The following is a 25,964-nucleotide window of genomic DNA, read 5'->3' on the forward strand; positions in this document are numbered from 1 at the left end:
TTTGACAATTAATTTTTGTTTTTTGACAGGTGATATTCCTGCATGGATTTATACTGTTTTATTCCAAGTGGGGGAAACAAACATAGCAATGCTTCCAACCTTCTGGGTGAATCAACCAGATGAGTCCACCTACTTGATGTTTTCTGAGCGGTTTTGAAATCCTACAGTTATACTGGTTGGAGTACTACGCATAGTCAATTGTCTATTGCACATCTTGCATGTCTACGTTAACTACTGAAATGTCTCTCTGCACTATGTTGATTAAATCTATTCATAATGATACAGTCTAGGTGATGCAAAGGTTTGCATTCTTTATACTGTTTTTCAGGCTCTCATGTTCAAGGTGAAGTAGTTTCTGTGGAGTGGTAGGTCAAAGTTCAGCTCACCTGGAGTCCACACCGTCCAGTACCTGCTGGGACTGGCTTCCTATCACCTCTTGTTTCAGGTAGTAGAGCATTCTGACTCGGAGCAGCACCCTGCACAGAGACAACCCACTGGTCACAACAAAGCCCTGGCCACGCACAAACGCTGAGCGAGCAGAACATGTGCTCTCACACACACACACACACACACACACACACACACACACGCGCGCGCACACACACACACACACACGCGCGCGCACACACACAGAAACGTGTTGAACTCGGTGCACACAAGTGAATGAATAACACTTAATTCAGCTTCAATGCTAAATGCATAAAATGGTATTCATACCAGGGTTGATCTGCACAGTGCTAGCTTTTCTTTAACACACACTCCTAACTATATGCTTTACTACTGTGATTATTGTACTTATGTAGCATGTGCAAAATAATTTCTGTCTTGTGGTCCTAAAATTTGTAGAAGAGGATGTCCTTTGAAAAAATGTCACTATGAAGTAGGGCTGCATGAATATGGATAAAATGAATAAAACAAATTTATTTTAATGCACTTTCTGAATGTCTCTTTTTTTTCAATGCCAGAATATATTGTAAATAAAACTAAGCTTCCTTAATATGGCAATATTATGTGATTACTATTTATAGACTAGCTAAAACCATAGTGAACGAAATTGTATATCTTTGGTTGTGCAGTTTTACCACAGAGCAAGGCACACTGTACATAACAGCTCATCAAGAAAAGATGGATGTCTGGTATGCCTGATGAATTACTCCAGCGAATAACTGTCATTGAAAGCTACACCATTATATAGACCTCACACGGAGTCACATGCAGTTCAAAAGCTAGAGCAGAGTCTCTCTCCAGTGATCTAGTGGTTGTGCCCTGGCAGGAGATAAAGGCTGTGAAGTCTGGGCTGATGAGGTAGAGAAGCTGACTCACAGGGGAGACATTAGCTCTGTGACGCACGATCACACATCATAGCCAGCAGACTTTGAGGAGAGATAGAATGAAGTGGTGGGAGCGGTGGGTGCATTGACATGATGTGCTCTAAGCTCTGGTCTGCCTTAGGATTCTTGCTTAATGTAGCAAACAAGATACATTGAATACAAAATGATGTTTAATTCCCACATGTGATGTCTGCTGTTGGAAAATTATGACAGACAATTTAAGGGTCACTGGCATCAAAGTTAAACTTACTACTGAATACTGTTGAAGTTATTTGCTATCCTAAGATTTTTTCTTTATGTAACAGTTAGATCTCAGAGGAGGTAACTGTTCTTTTGAAAAGACCAATGAACATGAAGTAACATTTTTTTTACTCTAATGGACAAATATAGCTTTTTTTTTTTTTTTTTTCTTTTTAACAAAACCCTATTAGTATCACATTTCATTAACACTTTGTCACAACCTCGTCGGATCAGATTACGTCTTGCAAATTAATGTGATTCATCTAAAGTTTGTACCATTGCCTGTGGAAAAGCTTTCTGGAAACTATGAAACTTTTCTTTCTTCTTTGTAGTAGTAGTGGGGCCACTTCCTTACCCAATGCCTATAGAGGCCCTTGAGGCTCTTCTCTATCAACAGCACTGACAGGGTTAAGGACTGCTCCTCTGAAATATAGGCTACATTAACAGGTATTCCATCTTTCTTATGTTGTAACTCAGATCAGTATTGTAATAGATGAGCCTAAAAATTTCCCCTGATCCAGTGACATGGACAGGAAAAACTGCAGGGCTCTTAGGTTGGTGTGTCTGTCAGAGTGATGGATGCCTGTCGTGACCAGTCTGGACTTGCAACTCTGCTGTGAGTGTTGGACTGCCTCCCTCTCCTTCCTCTACCCCCCTCCCTCCTCTGTGACTGGATCCACCCAGGAGCAGCTGCTGCTTCCTCTGCTTGTCAGCACAGCCCTTTATCACTCTCTCTCCAAGCCTGCGTGTGTACATACATGTGTGTGAGGTATTGTAGGTCTTGCACACAAGCTGCAGAAGATCTCTACACACTGGATAGAACATATTCTTTCAGAGGCACGTAAGCAGGTATGCATGACATGAGATGCATGCTCAAAATTCCTAATGGACCACACTCAGAAAAAAAAAAACAAAAACAAACAAAAAAAAAAACAACATCCAGACACTTAATGCCTCATATTTTCGTGACAGGTAAGTGATTTAAAACAACAAGTAGGGGATTTAAAACACAGTCTAAAAACTGTTTGAAAAGATTCACTACCCATTCTTTTAAAAATTTCCTTCAAAACCTCAGCAACCTCATGACAGCTTTATCTATCACTGTTTTACACCTTTTACTTACTTACTTTACTGTAGGTTAATGTTACTGAGTGGTGGAAACATTCTATTTGATGGACAAGCAATTCATAACAAGTTGACACATTTTCCAGCCGTTTTCCAGTCTGCCAAACTTTAAAAGACCTGGAAAGACCTGCGTAGGAGTTCTGTCCTAAATACATGGTCCTGTTAAGAAAGACAGTGTGCACCCTCCAACCCCCCCCCCCTCCCTCCCTCCCTTCCACCCCACTGGTCACATTCCTGTCCCGTGGAGTGAAAATGCAGAGGTCAGCAAAGCTGGCTGAGTGTGTGTCCCCATTTGGCCGGCGTGTCACATATCGGACAATCCCTGGCTTCAGCACTACTGGACCAGGAAACAATGGGGAACTTTCTGTGGAAGCTGCAGCGCTCTGTGTCCAAAGCCCTACGGACACAAGCCCTCCTTTTACAAAGAGGCAACCATCATCCATTTGGCTTTATATCTCGACAGCCCATTTTTCGATAGCTCCAATCTTTCCCCCACCCCCTCCTCCCTTCTCCTGTCTGTAAATAAAAGAGATCTATGACAGCCATTAGCTGGGTTGAAATCTCATTAAGATTCGTATCAGTCAGCTGGTCTTGATGTGATGCACGGCGGTTAATGAATCAGTGGACTGTCGGCTCCAATAGAGGTTTTAGTGCCTCCTAATTACTGTTGCATGGAGGTGCCAGAGTTACAATTTGTGCCACGTACAATTATAATTTCATACACTTAGGCTCCATTCTATTAAAAATAAAGTGATGAAATCTGCGCTTGAAGCAAATAATGACCACCTGCCAGTTGCTATAATAGGATAACGGTTTTAACACAGACACACACGCAAGATGGATACAAGGACCAAACCACAGACTATTAGGCACAGCGTGCATAGTAACTAGACTTAATTGCTCACAAACTTTTAAGTAGTAGCATCATTTTAGTTAGGAATATTTATTCTGTTTGTTTGTCTGAACACTATGATTTCAGCATTACACTGCTGACTGTTGATTTCCTGTTTAAAAAAAAAAAGATTAATCTAGTGCTGCACTGAGTATAAGCCTGTCTAGATGAAAACATCAGCTAAATGCTTAATATGCTATATGTAAAGCAAAGACAGAGGGCAGATAAGGAGGCACCAACTTGTTGCAGTGATGTTTGAGGTGTTTCTTGTAGCCGTCATCCTGTAGCATGTGCTCAGGGTTGTGTTTCCTAAGCCACTCTGCCTTGTGGATGTCAAAACTACTGGACTGTGTCTTCATCTTCTTGCCCTTCCTGCCCCGTGGGACTGGGGTAGACAAGCCTAGGGTTGAGGGAGAGGTTGAATGTCATTGTTAGGTGGCAATTCTAACATTTAGCTTTGAGCAAGTGAATCATTTGCAGACATGGCTTAGTAACCATGACAGTGATGCTACCAACCAGTCTTTCTTCATTCATTCATTCATTCAATTTCCAAGCTGCTTATCCTAATTAGTGTCACAGGGTGCTAGATCCTATTCCAACGCTCATTTGGCAGAAGGCAGGGATACACCCCGGACAGGTCGCCAGTCTATCACAGGGCAGGCACACAGACAGGCACATTCTCACACACACATTCAAACTGAGGGGCACTTTAGTATCTCCAATTCACCTGACTTGCATGTCTCTGGACTGCACACGCAGACACAGGGAGAGCATGTAAACACCACACAGGTTTAGGTAATCTTCTTCTGTTGTTTAAATTGTTCATATTTCTATTTTTTTCTATATCCCTTGTTTATAGTGTTTATATTGCTTGCTGCTATTTATTATCTGTTTATACTATAAATGTGCTTCATATTTTGCTATCCACTTTGCTGCTGTAATGCTTGAAATTTCCCCACTGTGGGACTAATAAAGGAATATCTCTAAGAAGGCACCCATCCAACCCAGGACTTTGTTGTTGTGAGGCGACCACCCTAACCACTGTGCCATCATGCCACCCTCCAGTCTTTCTTTCACTTCACAGTTAAGTGTGAGATCCCTGAGGTGTGGACCTGAATGGCTGGTATGTATGCCTAAAACAGATTATCTTTATATATGGTTTAGCAAACTAAAACTATAGTGTGGATTGGATTCTATAACCAGGGGTTAAAGGATTGTCCAGTGTTTTTCCTTTCTCCCTTCCCTCCTCTCGATATGTGTTGACCCCATCCCTGTTGATCTACTTCAACACAGTTTGGGAACACGTGTATACTGATAGTCATAGTTAAATAGTTTGAGATTTCCACTGGACTTATTTGTTGCTACAACACAAGCATTTCATATCAAACCATATCAACGCCTGGTTGGGGTTTTTAGACTCACCTAAGTGATTCTGCAGCTCCTTTGTGCGTCCATCCTCAGTGGGGGCGATCAGGTCCCACATGAAGCTTTTGATCTTGTCATCTCCACGGTAGTGGACCAGGCAGTAGGCCAGCAGGGCCCTGCAGATGGACTCCACATCCCGTTCTGTCAGCTGCTTCTTAAAACGACCGTGGTTGAGAATATCTTTCCAACGGCCCCACCTGGACAACGCAGGGGCAGGGCAAAGTCAGGAGAAGTGAGTTGAGGCCAAAAGGAGCACTTGTTCATGTATGCCATTATGTGAATGATTTCATCATTTTTTACATTAGTAGCTCAATCAGATTGTCTATTAACCCATTACAACTGGAGAAGGACACAGAGTACAACTGAAAATGTACATGTTTTCACAGATTCATAGTGATGAGAGCCTATATAGGACGCAAATAGTGATGGCATTATGTTATGGCAATAAGACCTGAAACTCCACTCTGCCTCATACTTAGCTAAATGCACACCACTGTATGCACAGTCACATTCAAGGACATCCTTCCAGCTATTACAGCTTACACAGTCCATTGCATTGAACCAATTTCCCCACAAGGATTATTCATCTTATGTTAAATATAGGAAATAGCAGCATAATTGGAGGAGTTTTTAACCTATCATATTGCTTGGCCTAAACCTCCTGTTATATGAAAATGAGCAGTTCATCTTACCCGTATACAAGCAGGTTCTTTTCTACTCTGAAGCATTCTGTGCGTCCATAGCTGTTTAGGCGGTCGTAGGTTCGCCTGAGCTTGGGCTTGGTGTCGTCACTGTCACTCTCGCCCTCTGAAAGCTCTGCCAACTCATCTTTGGTGGCGCTGAACGGCCTCGTCTGCTTCCTCACACGAGGAGTATCGATCACCAAGCTGTTCTGTAGTGGCAGGGAAAGAAGGAAAATCAACAGGTTGAACAGAGGCCTTTCAGGTGATGTAACACATTGTCTGGCAGCCATATTGGAGGTCGATAGCTCTAGGCAGGAATGGCTGAGAATAGCTGGTTACATTAATAAATTCATGATTCAGCCACCAATATGAAACAGACATGGTTTCTGTGCTGTTTTAAGACTGGGATCTGAAACTTTCACCACCGATATTGTGCATCTGACAAAGTTGGTGCTTGTATTCAGCCTGTGATTTAGCTATCCATGTCATCTGGTCGGCTAAATATCACTTTTCTTGTTAACACAACTGGTTTGCAGATTAGATAACATTAAATGGCTTTCATATTAACATAGTTAGTTAGTTAGTTAACAAGCATTAGTTCACATTAACATTAGTTGCTTTTCTAAATTAGCCCTGCTATGAGGTTAGTTGGCTGGCAAAGACAAATCAAATCCATGTTTTAATGTGAACTGAATTTGTAAATAAAAATCCACCTCAGTGGATCATTCACTTTGACTTTCAACATCACTGAATAGAGCAACACCCAAATCACCAGTACTGCATGCAATAATAAGAAGCAGTAGGGCTGGGCGATATGAACAAAATCAAATATCAAATATGATACAAATAAAATAAAATTAAAAAATACAAGTAAAATATCAAATATCATAGAATATTTTTGACCAAATACCTCAAAATTGATATTGTGACAATATTGTGGGGATGACTACTGCAGCTTTCACCAAATATTTACACATATTTACGAGATTACTGATAAATATTTACACAATAAGATTTTTAATAAATAGGCATTTTAATAAATGCCAGTGGGTAAAGGCAAATAATAGAAGAGCTAGAACAGTCAGGTAAGTTCAGAAAATTCCATCACTTTGCTGTAATGCAGTTTTTAAAACAAGAAAAAGACAAAAGTTATGCCATATCACAATACTGAAATAATATTGATACATTGCCAAGCTCTAAATAGCAGTAGTAACTAGTAACAGCAACAGTAGGAGTATTATTATTATCTCTAAATGGGATAGGGTTTTGTCTCAGCTCCCAATTTGTACATTTATTCATTGTTCACACATGCCTAAAGTCTAAATTTAGATGTAAGTAAACCTTCATGATGCTGCCAGTCATAGTTTGTATGAGATTTGTGATGCAACTGCACAGCATCTTCCATATACATACACTGGGACAAAATTGTTTCCTAAGGTTTATTGCTTAGGATCCTCCATTATATTACTCTTTTGTGAGTCTTAACATAGCTAATTACTTCATTGACAATATTCATTGTTCATACTGTCAATCACCTTGTGTGGAATATGAGTCATATCTTCTAAATGGTGGAAATCTCATTTTAGAATGCAACTCTTCTGTCATGGGTTCAATAAGTCTGGTGTATGCCTTAAAATTTCCATTAGGTACAGTTTAGAACTGAATTTGGAAATTCACTTTGGAAATACAATGAATTCTTTGAATAGTTAATTTCAGAAAAAAACAGAGCTACCTTGAACAAAAGTTTGAAAAAGCACTGCATATGTTATGTCACTTAATTATCTTAAACCTTAAGCCTTAATTATCATAATCCAGCCTGTGCTACTTAGAGGGGTTTCTTTTGGCTACCCAGAGGAACTGGTACTTGCTGTTATTTCTGATATGTTTCTGTCAGTGGGTTTACATCCACTTTATTAATCAGGTTATTTTTCACTAATGGCAGTCATTTACTACTACTACTACTTTTCAGATTATGTTGAATCAAATAAGGACTGTGGAGTACTTACTCTGCCATTGACCAAGTCCACATCAATCTCAGCCTTTTTGGCCCACTTGTCCCAGAAGTTGGGGTCATCCAGAGCGATGTCTGTACGATTTCCAGACGCCACAAAACTGGCCTGAAAGCAGACATCAGAATCACATCAAACCATAATCACATTTACCATATCAACTTAACGAGACACGTGTCTCTTCTGGCTGGCAGATAAACAGCCAATGACCTGAGAGATGCAAAATTACATGTGGAACAATGTGAGTCTGTGACTAGTGATGAAATTATCTGAGGACTGACTAAGTTTTGATAGCTTTTATTTTATAGCAAAGCTATAGCAATATTGCAGCACAAAATAGAGCTGTAATAAGCTGTAAATAATGTAAATACGGGTAAACAGTAGTTTACCTGTCCATGGTAGAACTGAGTTTAAGATTTATTTGTTAAGCTATGTGAAAGTTTAGCATCAAGCTATATTTCTGGCCTCCTAAATCCCAGAGAGCAGCCTGAGATCTTATTGGTAATTCTGGAGTTAAGGCTAAAGATCAGAGATCAGACGTTTGCTGTTAAAGCCCCTTTAACTATGGGATGTGCTGCCTGAGAGGGTCAGGAGGGCTAAAATCACTTCTTAAGACATTCTTTTACTGTAAAGCATTCTTGTAATACATTTATCTTTTGTGTGATCCATATACCAGTCTTTTCATTTAATTTGAATTTTGATTTATTTTACTATATTGTACATTGTATGACATTTATGCATATTACAGTTGTTGCTGTTGCTAACTCACTTTACTGTTGTTTGTTGCTAATATGGTTTTTCAGCATTTTGTAAATGATGTTTTGAGATGGCTATATAAATGAAGTTATTGTTAATACTACTCTTTTCAAAATAAGGTATGGGGCATGGGGCATGGGGATTGGTCTTGAGGATGCTGATTTTTTGGTGTCATCCAAATCTGTGTCTGTGTGTGTGTGTGTGTGTGTAAATGTGTGTGCATGTGTATTTGTCTGTGTATTATCCACCTTAGCAAAGGTTGATCCCCGTCCCTCAGATTCAATGGTGATGGTCTTTGTCCTGCGCTGCAGGATCTGGTCGATGTCCTCTTCACAGAACTTGGCCCCTTCATCCTCCTCGTCCATGATTGCCCCGTAGGCGCCTCGTCGCAACAGGTCTTCGATCTCCTTCTTAGACAGCTGCTGCTGCACTGCCTGCCATGTACAGAGAGGTGGATTAAGTATACATCAACCTGACCTCCAAGCAGAGGGGAGCAAGGTAAGTATGACATTAATATCATTATTATTATCCAGGCAGGTACAGCATATCTACAACATACAAAATGAGAGACCCTTACCCCGAAATCACGTCACTGGTTACCAGTTAAATATAGAACTGATCTGAAGTTTTTGCTACTGATTTTAAAATCTGTCAGCTCTTAGCCCCAGAATACTTGAGGGAGCTGCTGCTCACAGGTCCACTGACTGCAAGCTCTTGGTTGTCTCTAAAACTACATTAACAAAGGTTTGGTGATGACGCTTTTAATAACATCTATTATTTATATATAGTGTTTTTATTATTTTTATTTGGACTCATATTTTTACTTGTATATCTTCTTTATTGGCTGTACTTTTTATGGCTTATTTTTTGTACTTTTTTAAGGTTGCAATTTTTTCTAAGGCACATAGAACTATGTTGGATGAAATTAACTTTCTAAAAAAGTTGACTGATTGACTGAAATCTTTTTTTTTTTTTTTTTTTTTCCAAACCCTAGCACTGACATTCATTACAGTTATACACTTGCAAACTGGAAGCTACCCAGTGAAACCAGTCTTTTACTGCTACTGAGCAGCACCACTAAAGCAGCCTCAAGAACAAAACCTAACACAGAATAGTGTGTGAACTACTGCTGAACTGGATCGCATGTTGGAGTGTTTAAAATTTTAAGAACAGCAGCCCGGTATCTGACCCCAGTAGTTTAGTATGCAGATGCCACTGATGTGCTCAGTCAGATGTGGAGAACCGCTAATAGCTCAGCCTCCTCAGAATTCAGCTAATTCTCAGTGCAGCCAAAGATCCGCCTACACACTTCACACACTGTTGATACACTCCCTCACAAAGAGATTAGGCACTAATATGGTTGGTTACACTTTAACCAATGGGCTCCTTGCCTTTAAACTGCAAAGTTTAAGAGTGAAGTCAGAGTTTTAGGGTTTGTCAAAACTTCTGTCTTCTGCTTGGCGCCTTCCTTCCCTGTGTTGGGTATCACTGGTTGCAGTGTTACTGTGCATACAATAACGTCATTTAGGACCCACAATATTAGAAATTGCTTCAGTAGACTTAAACTTATTCCCAGCATTATGGAATAAATGACAAAACGTCAGTTTCTCTCAAAATAAAAAAGTCTCAGCGGACACAAAAAACAGCGCAATAATCTGGTCTGATAAGCTTTGCATTATACATTTCAAAACAACTGTTTCAGTCTTTTGCAACACAGATATGTAATTAGGCCGGTGGTTGTCCCATGTTACATTTGCACTTCATGGCATTCTCTTATTCAAGCTGACACCACAGTCATTTCCTGATAACAAAGGTAATAAAAGGATTTGTAATTCTATCTCAGATGAAAATCTAGCCCCAGGATTATGCTGTATTCTGTACCAATGTACAATTAAAAACAATCAAACAAAATTTTGGACAGTATTTTCCATAATATTTTTTAATCTTAATAGCATTTGCATGATGTAGCCCTGAAGTTATTATTATTTTTTTTTTAATATAATTATCGAATAATCCACTTTCTATTTGCAGAAAAGAATTGTTCATATAACCATATTATCTTGATTAAGTGCTTTTCTTGAGTGGTGAAAGGGGACCATAACAAACTGCAGCATGAGTGTTGATTAAGGAGTTTGACTACACTACAATCAGATTTGCAATTTCACACTTTTTTTCAAGACAAGAATTTCTTGACTGAATTTGAGGATTTTGGTTTTTTGTTCAATATGATGCTGTGCTGAGTAGCCTGTTAAGTTGCTGAGTTGTTGTGGAATATGGATGTGGTGGGTGTGGTGGAAGTATAAGAGCAAAACATGGATCCAAGAATGAAGATACAGAAGACACAGGGGGAAATAAAGCCTACAGCTACTAGGGACCATGTACACTCACCCCTCCTCCTGCACCTCCTCCCAGGCTGTTTTCTCGGCCACTCATGCTCTGCAGAACGGCCTTGTCCAAGCCCAGCTTGAGGCTGGCACGATCAAACATCTCCCGCTCATAAGAGTTCCTGGTGATCAGACGGTACACCTTTACCGCCTTGTTCTGACCTATCCGATGGCAGCGAGCCTGGGCCTGCAATGCAAATAGTTCAACAAATAGAGATGTTTTGTTCAAAATTTCCGATAACACGAGACATCTGCGATTTGACTCAAGTGAGATGTACTTATACATAATGACTGATAGCCTGAAGTTAACATATTATATCAAAGCAAATAAATGATCAGTTTTTACACTTTAATAGGAGCAAAAACTGCCATTAATCATTGAGTGCACATTGATTTCATGTTTACAGACTGGCTGCTCTCTATTTTGCAGGCACTGAATGAACTTCACCCAAGGATCTTTGGTTTTCCAAAGAAGACATGCAGCAGTTGCAAATGAACTCTTAACATGAGCTGAGCTGAGCGGAAATTAATTAGATGAGTTGAAGTAATTGTTTGAAAAAGGCTCTGCAGCGTTTGTACTGTTTTCATAAACTACACTCTTTTGGAGTCAATCAGAGAATACAGACAACATTTTATTCCTCTTTTACTGAAGGTATGTTAACATTTACATCTATCTACTGGTTTACATCCCTTTTTCAAAAGGACAAGATCTAGATGCGAGGTGTTGTAACCCTCAGCTGTAAAATTACTGGCAAAACACAGATCCCTAGTGCAGATTCATACTGCACAAGTCCTCAACAAAGCATATAAGATTATCAACAACCCCACACGTCCTCTGCGACTGCTTTAACCTAATGGCATCAGGAATGTGTTTAGATTGCCTATATGTAAAACAAACAGAAGGATGTTTGGTTTTATTCCAGAAGCCATTAAACTTGTGAACTGACTCTGTACAAGAAATGGGCAGTCAACCTTGTGTACAGACTGATAAATACACACACTAGCACTTTGGCTCATTTGTGCCTTTGTGCCTTAGATATTGTTGGCCTGCTGTAGACTTGCCACTGCCACTCCTTGTGTATTTAAAATTTTTCTGACATTGCTATATTTGTGTTTTTTAGATTTTTCAAATGTATGTGACTGAATTGTACATGTGTACTTGTTTGCAGTACATGCTTGCCTCAAATGGCCCCTTGATGGATAGGGTGACCACCTGCTAATAAGCCCAATGGGGGACAAGGGGTATGATTCTGAGGGACAATGTGGGACACCACCCGGCGTGGCGGCGCCCCCACTTGGCGGGCAGACTCACCGATACCTTTTTACCGATTTCTAGCAGATACCACTTTACATGGTATATTAATGTTGCTCTGTTCCCCTAACATATGTAATTGCTGCTGCTCATGAATAGGCCACCCTTGTTAATGAGCCCTTAGCTTTCAATGTGTTTTTCCACTTAAGATTTACTTTTTATTTAAAGTGAATGAATTGCAATGGAAAATATAAATAAAATTAAATAGCTTATAACAGTGTTAATTTCGTCGTCTATTTTTCAATTTAGTTTTAGTCTTAGTCTTGTGTCAAATGCCTTTATTAGTTATAGTCATATTTAGTCAACTTGGATTCTTTTTTGTTTAGTCACATTTTAGTCAATGAAAAGTCTTGGCATTTTAGTCTAGTTTTAGTCGAAGAAAATCCATAGTATTTTAGTCTAGTTTTAGTCGACTAAATTACAAAGTATTTTAGTCTAGTTTTAGTCAATAGTCTTTTTTTAGTCTTTGACCTGCATCATGTTGGCTTTTTTTTTTAATTTAACAATATGTTAAATTATTATTACTATTTTAAAAATGTAAATTGCTTATCAAACAGACCTAACAATTCAGCTACCAATGAATGAGCAGCAGTAGTATGCATGTGATAACATAGGTTGAAAAATAATCCAAAGTGATACCGCTTCTCTGAATAGACAAGCTAAGCCAGTGTGCTGCTGTTAGCCAGTGAAAATAGAGCGGAGTGGCAACTCTTCGCTTTTTACACAATCTATGTCAGTGCGCTGCTGTTTTAACTTTGTTCTCGCCGCGCTACGCTTCAGACAGCGCCGGTGGGTGTGTGCTCATCAGTCACACACACACACACACACACACGCACACGCACACGCACACATCCCCCGGCATGAGCACACAGCAGTGCAGGAGGAGAAAAACTAACGCGCATCGCCCTATCCCCCGAGCGAATGAGCTTTTTTTTTTGAGAGCAAGCATTGATTATGCGGGACACGGTCTCAATTTGCGGGACGCGTGAAATGGGCTTCAAACGCTGTACGTGCACGCGCTACGCGGGACAGGTGGTCACCCTATCGATGGATGAATAAAGCAATTTGAAATAAGGTGAATTGAATAATGTTTGAAAGCTACTGAAAGTTTATTAGCATTATGGTCATTTGTTCCTATTCATTCTATGAACAATAATACCCTTTAGAACTGATACAAACTTCAAAGCCCAGCTAATGTCAGACAGTGACCTACAAGATCTGACCAAAACTCTGAGACTATATCAAAAATCATCACTGACATAAGTGTTAGACACATGTAATGTCGTGTAAAATCCTTCATTCAGGTTCAGTGCACTTATGGTATTCTTGTAGTATTGACTTACAGTGCAAATTATGCCTGCACAATAAGTGAGCTGCATTAGATGTATTTAGCGTACATTTAGCATATTAAGGGATATAACAAGAACTGTCAACAATGTCTAATAATCATTCACTGAGGATTTTTTTTTTCTCCTGACAGATGAACTTGGCACGGGAAAAACAAACTCGTGATGAAGCCAGCAGGATGTCAAAAAACACGACAGGACAATGGGTTACTATGGTGATGTACTGTTTGCAGAAAAAATATATATATATTTAGCAAAATTGTTTTGTATTTATTTCACATAATTGCATTGAATAATGAATAATACTGGTAATTCATATAACTGTAAATTTACTATATTATCATAGACTGTTCATGCAAATTAAATGTTTATATCTCACCAGAACACTGGTCATATAATTCAGTGTGTTGTTGCACCTGGATCAGCACCTTTCCATTGTCCAAATTCGTTTCTATTTTACAACGTAACATCAGGTTGTAAATTTCATTACGGAAGGAGACAGAAAATTTAAATATTTTAACTTTTTTATAATGCATATAATGCGCATAATATCTCTCTCTCACTCACACCACTTAATTAATCCATTACTGGCACCTGTTAACCCCAACCCCCGACTCCACCCCACCCTTTGAAGTGAAGCTCATAATGCCAACCAATTTGAAGGAGTCAAGATATTCCTAAGGCAATAAGTCAGTAGTGTGTGTCAAAAACCTTTCATGTCCATGAACATATGTAAGATGTAATGCAAACACTCCAAGTAGATGCTGCAGCTAGTAGTTCTCTGGGAATAATGATGGAAATCCATCTTCGTGTACCACCTCTACCATGTTCATGCACCCTGTGTGTGTGTGTGTGTGAGTGTGTGTACATGTCCTACCTGTAGGTCATTCTGAGGGTTCCAGTCAGAGTCAAAGATGATGCAGGTGTCTGCTGCTGTGAGGTTTATTCCCAGGCCTCCAGCCCTTGTGCACAGAAGAAAAACAAAGCGGTCCGAGTCGGGCTTGCTGAAGCGGTCGATGGCTGCCTGTCGCAGATTCCCCCGAACGCGTCCATCTATCCGCTCATACAGGTACCTACAGCACAAAAGAACAAAGATGAGTGTGTCACACAAAAGCAGATTAAAACATACATAATGACACTGAACAGAGAACATGCGGTATGAAATACATATCAAACAAATATTTCAAAACAATCTAGGTTTACCCTTTCATGGGTTGTAGGCATACAGTGCCTGTTGCTGCACATAAATACATTCTGGACTAAAAAAGCTAAAAAAAATTTGGCAGATTCACATTTTCTTTAAGATTTTGATTTAGCATTAGGTAGAAAATAAGCCTTTAAAAACTATTTAGCCAATCATAACTCAGTCACAAGCGTGTTGTACAGCATTGACATCGGAGAAGAAATGCCTTACAGCATCAAAATAACCTAATGTTGAACTAATGTTTAGGTGACACATAAGTGTCAGACATTCAAATTTAGAATCACCATATAGTTGGCTGGCATGGCTACAGGATAGAGGGTGGCATACTACAATTACAGACTCCAATTATAGACGCCTTTAAAACAGTACTCATCGAATCATCCGCTAATATTTAACTTCCCTTCTAGGCCTTTGAAAATCCCTGCGCAAAGATAGCACTGTTCCCTCAAGGGGTGGCCATGCTTTCCCCTAGCTTTCCATACTCCAACCCCCCTGGTCTCTTGGGTGCTCCACTTCCAGTCAAAAGCAACCTGGCAGAAATTCCCGGCTTGTCTGATGTGGTAAAGCCCTGAGGGCATCTGTAACCTCCTGCTGAACCCAGTCTGAGCTCTGTTTCACATAGAGCCTTACACATATTTTGGTGCTGGATCTCAATTTCCTGCATTAACCATGGGAATTATTTCAGTTTCCATAACTATTGTCCTCTTTTCTGCAAAGGACTAGAATTTCACTAACAATAATCAACATCAAATATAATTATACAACTGAATTTCAAAGGAGAATTTAGTTGATAATTTATTTCATTGAACACAAAACAGTTTAGCTAATAAACTTCTCTGTAGCATATAATCAATTTTTCATGTTTCTTGAATATTCCATTCATATTTTCCTGTGGGATTTCAGATTTTAGACCAAACAGACTTAAAATTGTACCGTTAACCTCAAACCATGGCTCTTGATGTGTGGCCATTTTGATATCAAATATTGACAGACTGAAACTGTAAATTAGTCTTCCTGCAGTAAAAAACTGAATACTTTCGCAAACCTTTATTAAAACTGATGCAAATAGTTTTCGGATAGGGAAAAAACAAACAAACAAACAAAAAAAAGCTCTTCGAAGATGATGGATTTCAGGGGGCTACAGAACTTATTCCTGGCACCAGGTTGTAAACTAACTTGATTGATACTTTCAGCTGTGAAAACCATAGCTGAGGCTGTTATTGTTATTATAGCAGAGGCGGTGGTAAATTATTTTGGACAATGTCATATGAGAAAGAATGGAGGGGAATATGCAAGAGATCTCTTTGACAGAGATCCACTGAAAGATTAATTCACCCCATGAATGTTGGTGAAGGACAAATGAAAGATTTCAAAAAAGATTCAAAATATAACATGTGCTACACAATCACTAGTTCACTCTGACCCATCCTTATGAGCAAGATTATTATGGGTGGTTTCTATTTACAGCCAACCTTTTGTTTCCCCTTTTTTTTTTTTTTTTGTAAAGGGCAAATCTCAAAATATGCAGACGCTGTAATCTTCCATCATGAAATGTAATCTACAGTCCATCTCAATCCAGGCAAATCAATTGTTTGCAATGATTTGCAATGCATAGAAATCACTAACCATCATGCTGCCGTTGCCATGTGAAAAACGATCACGGTGAAGGACTCCATGCTCTTCTATTGGATCAGAGAATTCTACCATTCTTGGTCTTACGAAAGCCTTTCAAACCCATTGGATAAAATAAAAACACATAGTGGGCATGTAGAAAACAAGACTTTTTCTTCATTCCTGAAAAGATGGCACTGTGGATATGTAAGACTTTCACTTGCCGGCAATAAGCAAGTTACTGTCTATTTATATTTAGTTTTCTATAGCTCAAATTGATGCCTGTCTTGTTTTTTTGTTCGTTTTTTTTCCCCGTAAATCAGGCTATTGGTTGCACAACACATGTGTGGGCTGACTATAAAGGCATAATACATCTCTAATACAAATCATCATATTAGAAATAATATTCAGTAAGTCATAATAATATTCCCTGGATCACTGGGGGTTATAAGATTATGCTAATACATTTTCATGTTGTTGCTATGGCTAAGGGATAAGAGGTTGCCATGGCCATGTCAGATGAGTGGATATGATTAGTCATGTGGGCAGCAGAGGTTCAATCTCCATTACAGTCAGTGCATTCATTCCAGTGTAATGTTTCCTTGAGCAAGACACATTTACCTACTCTAGCATAGCCCCTCTGGTTAAAATGCATACATAAATATGTGTCTGAGAAATATGTGAAGACGCAAATTCCTAATTATCCTGTGTGCAACAAGGCAAGTAAAGTGCTATAACAAGAGTCCATGTTCCCCTCTCTGAATCATGTGCCTGTACAGAGTAGGACAAAAGGGCTTAACTTGTTTCCATGTCAGAACATCATGAGCAGAGGGCTCCCTAAAGGGGAGAGAGGAAGATTGTGTGCTGAAGTGGAATTGAACCTCGACTAATACCACAAATTAAGCTATGGTATAGTCTTCTTGTGCTCCTGCTATGCCGCCTTGATCAACTCTCAGCACTGGGGAACATTAGGTTGCAGCTGGGTTTAAATGCCTCTCTTTTTCCACCAGGGAGTCACGCTGGCAAGATTTACTGCTTCCTTTCAATCATACAGAATTTAATAAAGCCAGAGGATGAGACTGATTCAACATTTACTAAGCAGCAGTAAGCAAACACCAGATAGTTCAGTGAGAAAAAAAAGTAATTTTTTTCTTTTCTTTTCTTTTTTCTTTAAAAATCTTGAGATCTCAGTAACAAATCCTCTCTGGGTGCATGAGTCAATTTTCCTCCCTACATGCCCTACAGCAGAACTGTATTAGAAATACAATCATTCCAGGCCCTGATTTCATTGCTACTCTGGACAATTTGCTTGGTTTCAATATGATGTCTTGCCTACAACAAATATTAAGCGGTAAAATCAATCAGTACTTTCCCAATATTCTTGCAATGTATACATTCTTGAAGATTATTTAACGCTACGAAGCTCATTTTCCATAATTCTCCATAGAAACACATGCAGAAACACACAATGACTCATTATGATCATCCATCTCTGTTACCTTCTCTGAATGAGGTAGTCCTCCAGGATGTCCAGACATCGCACCATCTGAGAGAAGATGAGCACCTTGTGCCCCCCGGCCTTCATCTTCGGAAGCAGTTTGTCAATGAGGACCAGTTTCCCAGCAGACTGCACCATGGCCTGTAGGTGGAAGTCCATGGCAGTGGGGCTGTACACTTCCCGGAAGTCCTCAAGGATCTTCTCTTCTGCTCCTGACAAAGCAAAGACAAAGACGTGTTTGCGATAATGTTCCCCTCTTGTTACATGTGTTCTCCAAACCAAGACTTTATTGCCCCCGATAGGAAACTGCCAAGAATCTAAATGGATAGTTCAGTATTAATCAGTGACAAAAGTAAAAGTTAAATAAAGTCTCACTTGCCTTTTCTTTGCATCTTCTACAGACAGTGTAACCCTACCCCTAATTCAATTTTTAAGCCTAACCACATCCCTGACCTGGCTGTATTTCTAATCATAACCCTAACCCTAGTATCAACTCAAACCCTGTCACTTTATATTTACTGACTACTTTTCACACCATTGTATCACTGGAAAGTCAGTTGATGTTGTAGTGACACATCACAGTGACTTGATAGCAAGCTGAGAGTGACCAGGAACATGTCTGAAGCAAGGCAAACAAACTAGTATGTACTCTCAAAAAACTATTTACAGAAATCCAAGACAACAATATAAGCAAAGAAAAGGTCAGAGACAAGCTAATGATTAGGGGCGTTAAGAGTGTTTGGGATAAACTGACTGTTTTCTGTCTGACTTAGCTTGTGACTGACCAAACCTATGACTTGAAAAAAATAATATAATTGATAAAATAAAACAAAAAGGTTATCAGCGTATAGGCAAAATATCAACATCACAGGAGGAGGCCAAGGAACATCTGAAACCATTTCTAAAATTAATGAGAGAATTGTTTACTGGTGAGGTGTCTTTGGCTGGTATAATTCCAGAGGGAGACAGCAACTTTATCTGGATTATCACTGACACAGAGGAGCACCTATCCTGTTTGGAAGGTACGCCTAAAAGGCCAAATGTTAAAATGTATTTGTCTTGCTGTGTTACCCAAAGGAATAGCTTTGACATCTCCCTCCACTCCTTTGCGCTTGTGACATTTTTATATAAATATGTCAGATGTTGATGATCTGCTTGTTGTTCCAGCAGGGCTGGAGAAGCTGAACTGGCTCATCAGATACTCATCATTCTGCAAAACGGCAGCCCAGTGTAAGCTTAGATTCAGTGTTTTAGCCCATTAAATTATGTTTGCCATCAATCAGTCTAATTTAGGAAATTAAGAGCATAACAGTAGAGTTATTGCCTTTTTTTAGGTGTTTTTTTCTCAGTCTTGACTCATGTTTGTTGGTATACAACATTTGCACAGCATAGTAAAATGCATTTCACAGATATGTGCAAAACTCATCAATTCCACTTTTACAACATTTGATAAATTATATTCCAATACATTATATATCCATTATGGAAAATACTCATTACCTAAAAGTCATCCCTCAGTTACTTTAAAACACTGGATGTCCAATATGGTCAATAGTTTGTAAACCAACAATTATACCAACAGATACCAACAGTCCTTTAAAAGTATCAGTTCTGTGCAGTCAAGTAATTGTCTAAGAGCAGGTCTCAGAGTTTTCCAATGAAAAAATGTCCTGTTTTAGAAATGAACTCTTCTTTTTCTCTGCTCTTGTGTCCAAAATAGAGAAAGTAGCAGCATCAGGGTTCAGTGACTTGCTCAAGGACATTTTAGTGAGGCAAATGCTTGCTGACATAGCTAGTGAGAAGAAGAGAGCAGAAGGCCATGTGGCCTGAAAGCACAATAAGAGAACAGTGTCGCTGTCTCGGCATAGTTCACTCTTTTCTTCCCCCAGGCAGCTTTGTGCGACCACAGTCTCTGTAATGTGTGTGACAACTGGCTTAGTCACACCTTTCACATAGCACATCAGAGCGCTGCCCTTCCATTTACAAATGCTCATGGAAATGAGAAGCACACTATGCATCTGACCTACAAACAGAGTTATAGTGATAAATGATAGAATACTGCAATCATCCAGGGAACAGTGCCAATATGGGGTAGGTGGTGGGGGTCTGGAATTATTCTCCTGTCTCTAATCCTCACTCCCAAACTTTGAGTGGTATAGTTAGCCTATACTAATTTGGATTTGGTCAGTGGTTAAAGCTGCACTAAGCAATTTTCTAACCACTAGAGGGTGTTAAGAGCACATACTCTGTGTGCCCCCCCCCACCTGTAGAATGAGTGTTTTATCTGTAGAATGAGCCGTTTCAGAGAAGCTTTGAATGAAGCTGATAATGGTGAGGGGCTGACGTGGAGGGCAGAGGGGGAGTGTATTGTCAGGCCAATACAGAGACTTAGAAATCTCCAACCAGATAACAGGCTAAACGTTATACGATGGAAACTGCTTAATGTTGCCAGAACTTTCCATAACAGTCGACAATTCATTTAAGTCTAGCGTCTACTTTATTATGTACGTTTTTTATGGCAGCACATGTGCAATGTAGGCCACAAGAAAAAAAAAAAAAGGAGCAGGAGTGTGATCTACAGAAACAATATGTTTGTCACTTCTCTGAATAAATTGTTTACTCTGCACTAGTCTGCACAGCACAGATATAATCTTGGAAGCATATGCAAAAATAGGACTACAGTAGGATCTTAGAAGTTTGCCTCTGGCTGTGGTTGAATTAAAAAAAAAAAGAAGAAGAAAGAAAACAAGAAAGAAACAACATGAAATACGCAATAAGCCACACACAACATAAGACACACAAGAGCACAAAATGGCTTCAATGCATGTGCAAAGTTGCAGTCTCCATGTAGATAAGCATTCATTTTCATGACTTACTAAAGTCATTTTACCAATACACAAACTTTGTTTAAGAATCCTATGCACTATCAAACTAATGTCATCATTCATCAGAAATATACTAATCAACATTTAGATTTGTAACCCAACACTTGTTTAGAACCATCCTACCTTTGATGAGGTAGGGGTGGTTGCAGCACTTTCTCAGCTCCATCATGGTGTTGACCAGGTTGGGCACATTGGCCTGGCCAGCTCCTTTAGCTAGGAAGGAGAAGTTCTTCTCTAAGATGGCGCGGTAGTATTTCTTCTGAATGTTGGTCAGCTCCACTTCAATAATGGTCTCCTCTTTAGGAGCCAGCTTCTTCTCCACGTCTTCCTTTAACCGACGCAGCATCATGGGTTTCAAGATGCCTTGGAGCTTCTGGACCTGGGGGCCGCAAAGATGACAAGACATTGGCCAGTTGTCAATAGCATGTCTATTGCAAGCCTGTAGTGCTGAAGGGTTGTGGAATGCTTGTGGACAAATGAGTCTTGATTTAAATTCAGCATCAGCTTCAATGCAGTCACAAGGTATCACCCCTTTGATGGCGATTGTGGGTGTATACTTGATCACAGCTTGTACAGACACATCTAAAATAGCCACCCTTTGCTCTGATTACTGCTTTGCACACTCTTGGCATTCTCTCAATGAGCTTCAAGAGGTAGTCACCTGAAATGGTTTTCACTTCACAGGTGTGCCTTATCAGGGTTAATTAGTGGAATTTCTTGCTTTATCAATGGGGTTGGGACCATCAGTTGTGTTGTGCAGAAGTCAGGTTACTACACAGCCGACAGCCCTATTGGACAACTGTTAAAATTCATATTATGGCAAGAACCAATCAGCTAACTAAAGAAAAACGAGTGGCCATCATTACTTTAAGAAATGAAGGTCAGTCAGTCCGGAAAATTGCAAAAACTTTAAATGTGTCCCCAAGTGGAGTCGTAAAAACCATCAAGCGCTACAACGAAACTGGCACACATGAGGACCGACCCAGGAAAGGAAGACCAAGGGCTCTATTTTCCCGGCGCAGCGCAGGGTGGTGTAGTGAGGCGCACCCTGCGCAAAGCTATTTTCGACCAGCGCAACCCGTGGGGCGCACAGTTTCTTATTTTCCCAGACCGAGGTTCGCCGAGATGGGAGTGGCGGCGCAGCAGGGGGAGGTGCCGACAGATTCAGCTTGGCGCAGTGACATTTTCGTGCCAAAAGGCTTCGCAGAGGTGCGCCAAAAGCTCGCCTCCTGAAACCATGTCTACTTTCGGCGCAAGGCGCAGCGGGGCCGGCACAGTGGAATTTTGGCTGGCAGGCAGGCAGTGCGCACACGTCACCACAACCTCACAGATTGTCAGGCACAGTAACAATGCAATAAATACCCACAAAAAACACAATTCAATGCTATAATCTCAATCAGCACATAAATGTATCCCCATATCGACTGTCCCGACGCAACTGATGTCAGATCAAAGGAGACTAGCACCGTTTGGCATGCGCAATGGAAACCCAACCTGATCACCTGTCAGTCAAACAATTTGTCCAGTACATTGATGTCTTTTTTCCAGTCATGGTGTCTGGCGCTGCTCGTGTTAACTACACAGTTCTTCTTCCATATATATAAATATTCCACACTGGGTTTCCGTTATCCGGTAATCACCGGACTATGACTGGTAGCCTAAAATCAGCCAAAGTCCGGTAATTTTAAAATGCCCGGTGAAAATATTCCCTCTAAGCACAATTTGAATTTTATTTAAACAGTCAATTTTCACGTAATTTTATTTATTTATTTATTTATTTATTTTTTAAAAATAGCCTGCATGATCCCTGTCTCCAGTGTACCAGAGAGAGAGAGAGAGAGAGAGAGAGGTTGTTCTCTGCAGAACCGGATCAAAACAGCGCAGCAAAGTCGCCTGGGGGAGAACAGGGTCACAAGACTGATGCACATTGCAAGTTGCGGAGAGACACTTGAGACTTTCGATTTTAATTCAGCTGCTGAATTAAGTTTTTATTGCATCTATTTGATTTCAAGTTGGCAGCACGCCGCGTTATTAAAATGGTATGAGCCAGTTTTTTGTTTGCAAATTGTAGTTGCATTTGTTTGCAATTGTATGCAATGTTCATGTTAAAAGAGCACAGGCTTGTGCAATATTTATTTATTTATTTATTTATTTTAGACGTTACGCACTTGAGTCAATTGACGGCACTCATTTTATTTGATATAGCCTACTTTTCAATAAAAATATTACGCTATAAATTGACATGCCTTGATATCATTCTTATGTAGCCTGCATATAATTTTAAGCTCAATAAATTCAGATAATATTTGACCGGAATTTCAAACATTTGTCGTTAAATTGAAAACCTGCCGGTCACATTGTCCAGTGCCAATTTTTTTTCTAGTGGAAACCCTGATTCCACACATATAGAAAATGTAAAATGCATCGGTTCCTTGCCAGACTCTGGGCGTTTAGAACAGCAAATGTAAAAGCTTTCATGAACCGGATTTTGTTTTAATCTCTAGTAGCCTATGTCGTTGCATGAGTAAGTGACGGGAGTCAAAAGTTGCAAAACAAACATGTATTTATATGAATACGGCGAGGATTATCTTTTTAGGTAAAAACATTCATCAAAAATGGGGGCTTCACAGTTAAATTTATATTTGCTTGTAAAAATCAATAACTTTAACAGACGGTGACAGAGCTGGAAAAAAGAGAGATGCGAGGCAGGCAGGTAATGGAAAGACAGGGGACTCAGGAAGACGAATTTAAGGATAGATGCAGGGATGGATGGATGGATGGCAGGTAGCTCCAGCGACATTCCAGCAGCCAAGACTGGCCTCATCACTGTTCTGAGTGTGTGATGAGGCTGCTCTCTTTGTCCATGTCAATTGTGTAAACGTTCATTACGCCTTCGCGCAGCGCATTTTAAAGGCGAGGACAGGGGCTCATTTGATTGGTTTAAAGTGAATCGGCTGTGTCAAACCCACTCCACACCTTCTCTCCTCCCTTGCGCCGGTAGGAGGAACGGCGCAGTAGTTGCGCCAAGGCGCACGGCGTGCCAAAATAGCAAAATCCACTTGGCCACACCCAGTGGGCGCAGCTGCGCTGCGCTGCGCCTCCGCCTCGCCTGGTCTGCGAAAATAGAGCCCCAAGAGTCACCTCTGCTTCTGAGGACAAGTTCATCCGAGTCACCAGCCTCAGAAATCACAAGTTAACAGCAGCTCAGATCAGAGACCAGATAAATGCCACACAGAGTTCTAGCAGCAGACCCATCTCTAGAACAACTGTTAAGAGGAGACTGCGCCAATCAGGCCTTCATGGTCAAATAGCTGCTAGGAAACCACTGCTAAGGAGAGGCAACAAGCAGAAGAGATTTGTTTGGGCCAAGAAAGACAAGGAATGGACATTAGACCAGTGGAAATCTGTGCTTTGGTCTGATGAGTCCAAATTTGAGATCTTTGGTTCCAACCGCCATGTCTTTGTGAGACGCAGAAAAGGTGAACGGATGGATTCCACATGCCTGGTTCCCACTGTGAAGCATGGAGGAGGACGTGTGATGGTGTGGGGGTGTTTTGCTGGTGACACTGTTGGGGATTTATTCAAAATTGAAGGCACACTGAACCAGCATGGCTACCACAGCATCCTGCAGCGACATGCCATCCCATCCGGTTTGCGTTTAGTTGGACCATCATTTATTTTTCAACAGGACAATGACCCCAAACACACCTCCAGGCTGTGTAAGGGCTATTTGACCAAGAAGGAGAGTGATGGAGCGCTGCGGCAGATGACCTGGCCTCCACAGTCACCGGACCTGAACCCAATTGAGATGGTTTGGGGTGAGCTGGACCGCAGAGTGAAGGCAAAGGGGCCAACAAGTGCTAAACACCTCTGGGAACTCCTTCAAAACTGTTGGAAAACCATTTCAGGTGACTACCTCTTGAAGCTCATGGAGAGAATGCCAAGAGAGCAATCAGAGCAAAGGGTGGCTATTTTGAAGAAACTAGAATATAAAACATGTTTTCAGTTATTTCACCTTATTTCACCTTTTCACATAACTCCACATGTGTTCATTCATAGTTTTAATTCCTTCAGTTAGAATCTACAATGTAAATGGTCATGAAAATAAAGAAAAAGCATTGAATGAGAAGGTGTGTCCAAACTTTTGGCCTGTACTGTATATCCACTGAGAACTTTTTCACAGCAATCGCTTCTTTTTCTGCTCATTTCCAGTAGGAGAATTACATGTTCTCAATGGAAAGCACAAACAGCTTAACATGATTGTTAACATTTAGTGCCAAGCACTAATATTACAAATATTTCAACTTTCAGCAGAGGAGTGCCACACTTCAAACAGGTTGTCAACAGTCTTCCCCCAAGCATCTGTTTAAGGCTACTAGCTAGAAAAAATGAACCCATGTTGTTAAAAAAAAAAAAAAAAAAAAAAAACTTTTTGTGAGTAGTGGTGTCAATACATATTCCAAGAACAAGAAGCATAATGCCCAGATAATCTGATATCATTAGCCTCCATATGTTGTGTGTGTGTGTGTGTGTGTGTAAAATGTCAGTGTGACCTAGTTAGAAAGAGCGCCACTTCAAGAGTTCCATCTGTACCAATAGGACCTTTAGCTCTCTGCACGAAGCAAACACCAGGTGCGGTGGTGGTTGAAAACAAACATGCCTGTCTCTTGATACAGTACACACACCGACTCAAGCACCTGTATATCACTGGGTCGATGGCAGAGCACTGGGATTTGTTTTACTGTAACTTGCTGTTACAAAGATACAATCTGAAATGTACTTGAACATCTAAATTTAGGATATCTTTGCATATATTCCTGAAGATGTGGGGGGTATTTCCCTCATTCTTTTTTTTTCCTGCCACCAGTATGGGGACTCACAAGCCAGCCTCTTTGATGTTCAAGGTACTACTATATATATATATATATATATATATATAGATATAGATATAGATATGTATGTATGTATGTATGTATGTATGTATATATCAACACATCAGTACAGAGACAACTGAGCAACTCAAATTAGCATTAGTGTTCAGTGGTGCTTTTTGCTTTTCTTTATCACTGCTAGCATTAGTATGACACCAATTTTGAACACCATGCAGCTTATGCCCTTATTACACTTCACGTGAGCTTCAATAGTGTTTATTTCCTCATGTTCCTCATGGACCTGCCTCTCTTAGTATTGGTCCTGCCTCTGAAAATATTCTTTCACCAACACTACAGATGATGTCTGTTAATGTGAGGTAAACAGCCTTGGA

The 25,964-nt window shown here is 40.1% G+C and overlaps 1 protein-coding gene across 8 annotated transcripts in view; it reads right to left on the minus strand.

The window, feature by feature from the left end:
- Nucleotides 1–25,964, minus strand: part of chd9 (chromodomain helicase DNA binding protein 9) — a 111,191-nt gene that overhangs the window by 15,735 nt on the left and 69,492 nt on the right. For all 8 annotated transcript variants that reach the window (XM_030044764.1, XM_030044755.1, XM_030044747.1 and 5 more), the window contains 10 exons: nucleotides 20,825–21,080; nucleotides 17,818–18,028; nucleotides 14,381–14,576; nucleotides 10,850–11,032; nucleotides 8,710–8,895; nucleotides 7,703–7,813; nucleotides 5,706–5,905; nucleotides 5,011–5,210; nucleotides 3,829–3,988; nucleotides 387–476 (listed from right to left, as the gene is read on the minus strand). In XM_030044764.1, coding sequence (XP_029900624.1) covers nucleotides 387–476; nucleotides 3,829–3,988; nucleotides 5,011–5,210; nucleotides 5,706–5,905; nucleotides 7,703–7,813; nucleotides 8,710–8,895; nucleotides 10,850–11,032; nucleotides 14,381–14,576; nucleotides 17,818–18,028; nucleotides 20,825–21,080 — 1,793 coding nt within the window. The remainder of the gene's footprint in view (nucleotides 1–386; nucleotides 477–3,828; nucleotides 3,989–5,010; nucleotides 5,211–5,705; nucleotides 5,906–7,702; nucleotides 7,814–8,709; nucleotides 8,896–10,849; nucleotides 11,033–14,380; nucleotides 14,577–17,817; nucleotides 18,029–20,824; nucleotides 21,081–25,964) is intronic.

Source organism: Myripristis murdjan, chromosome 3, assembly GCF_902150065.1.
Source record: "Myripristis murdjan chromosome 3, fMyrMur1.1, whole genome shotgun sequence".
Lineage (NCBI taxonomy): Eukaryota > Metazoa > Chordata > Actinopteri > Holocentriformes > Holocentridae > Myripristis > Myripristis murdjan.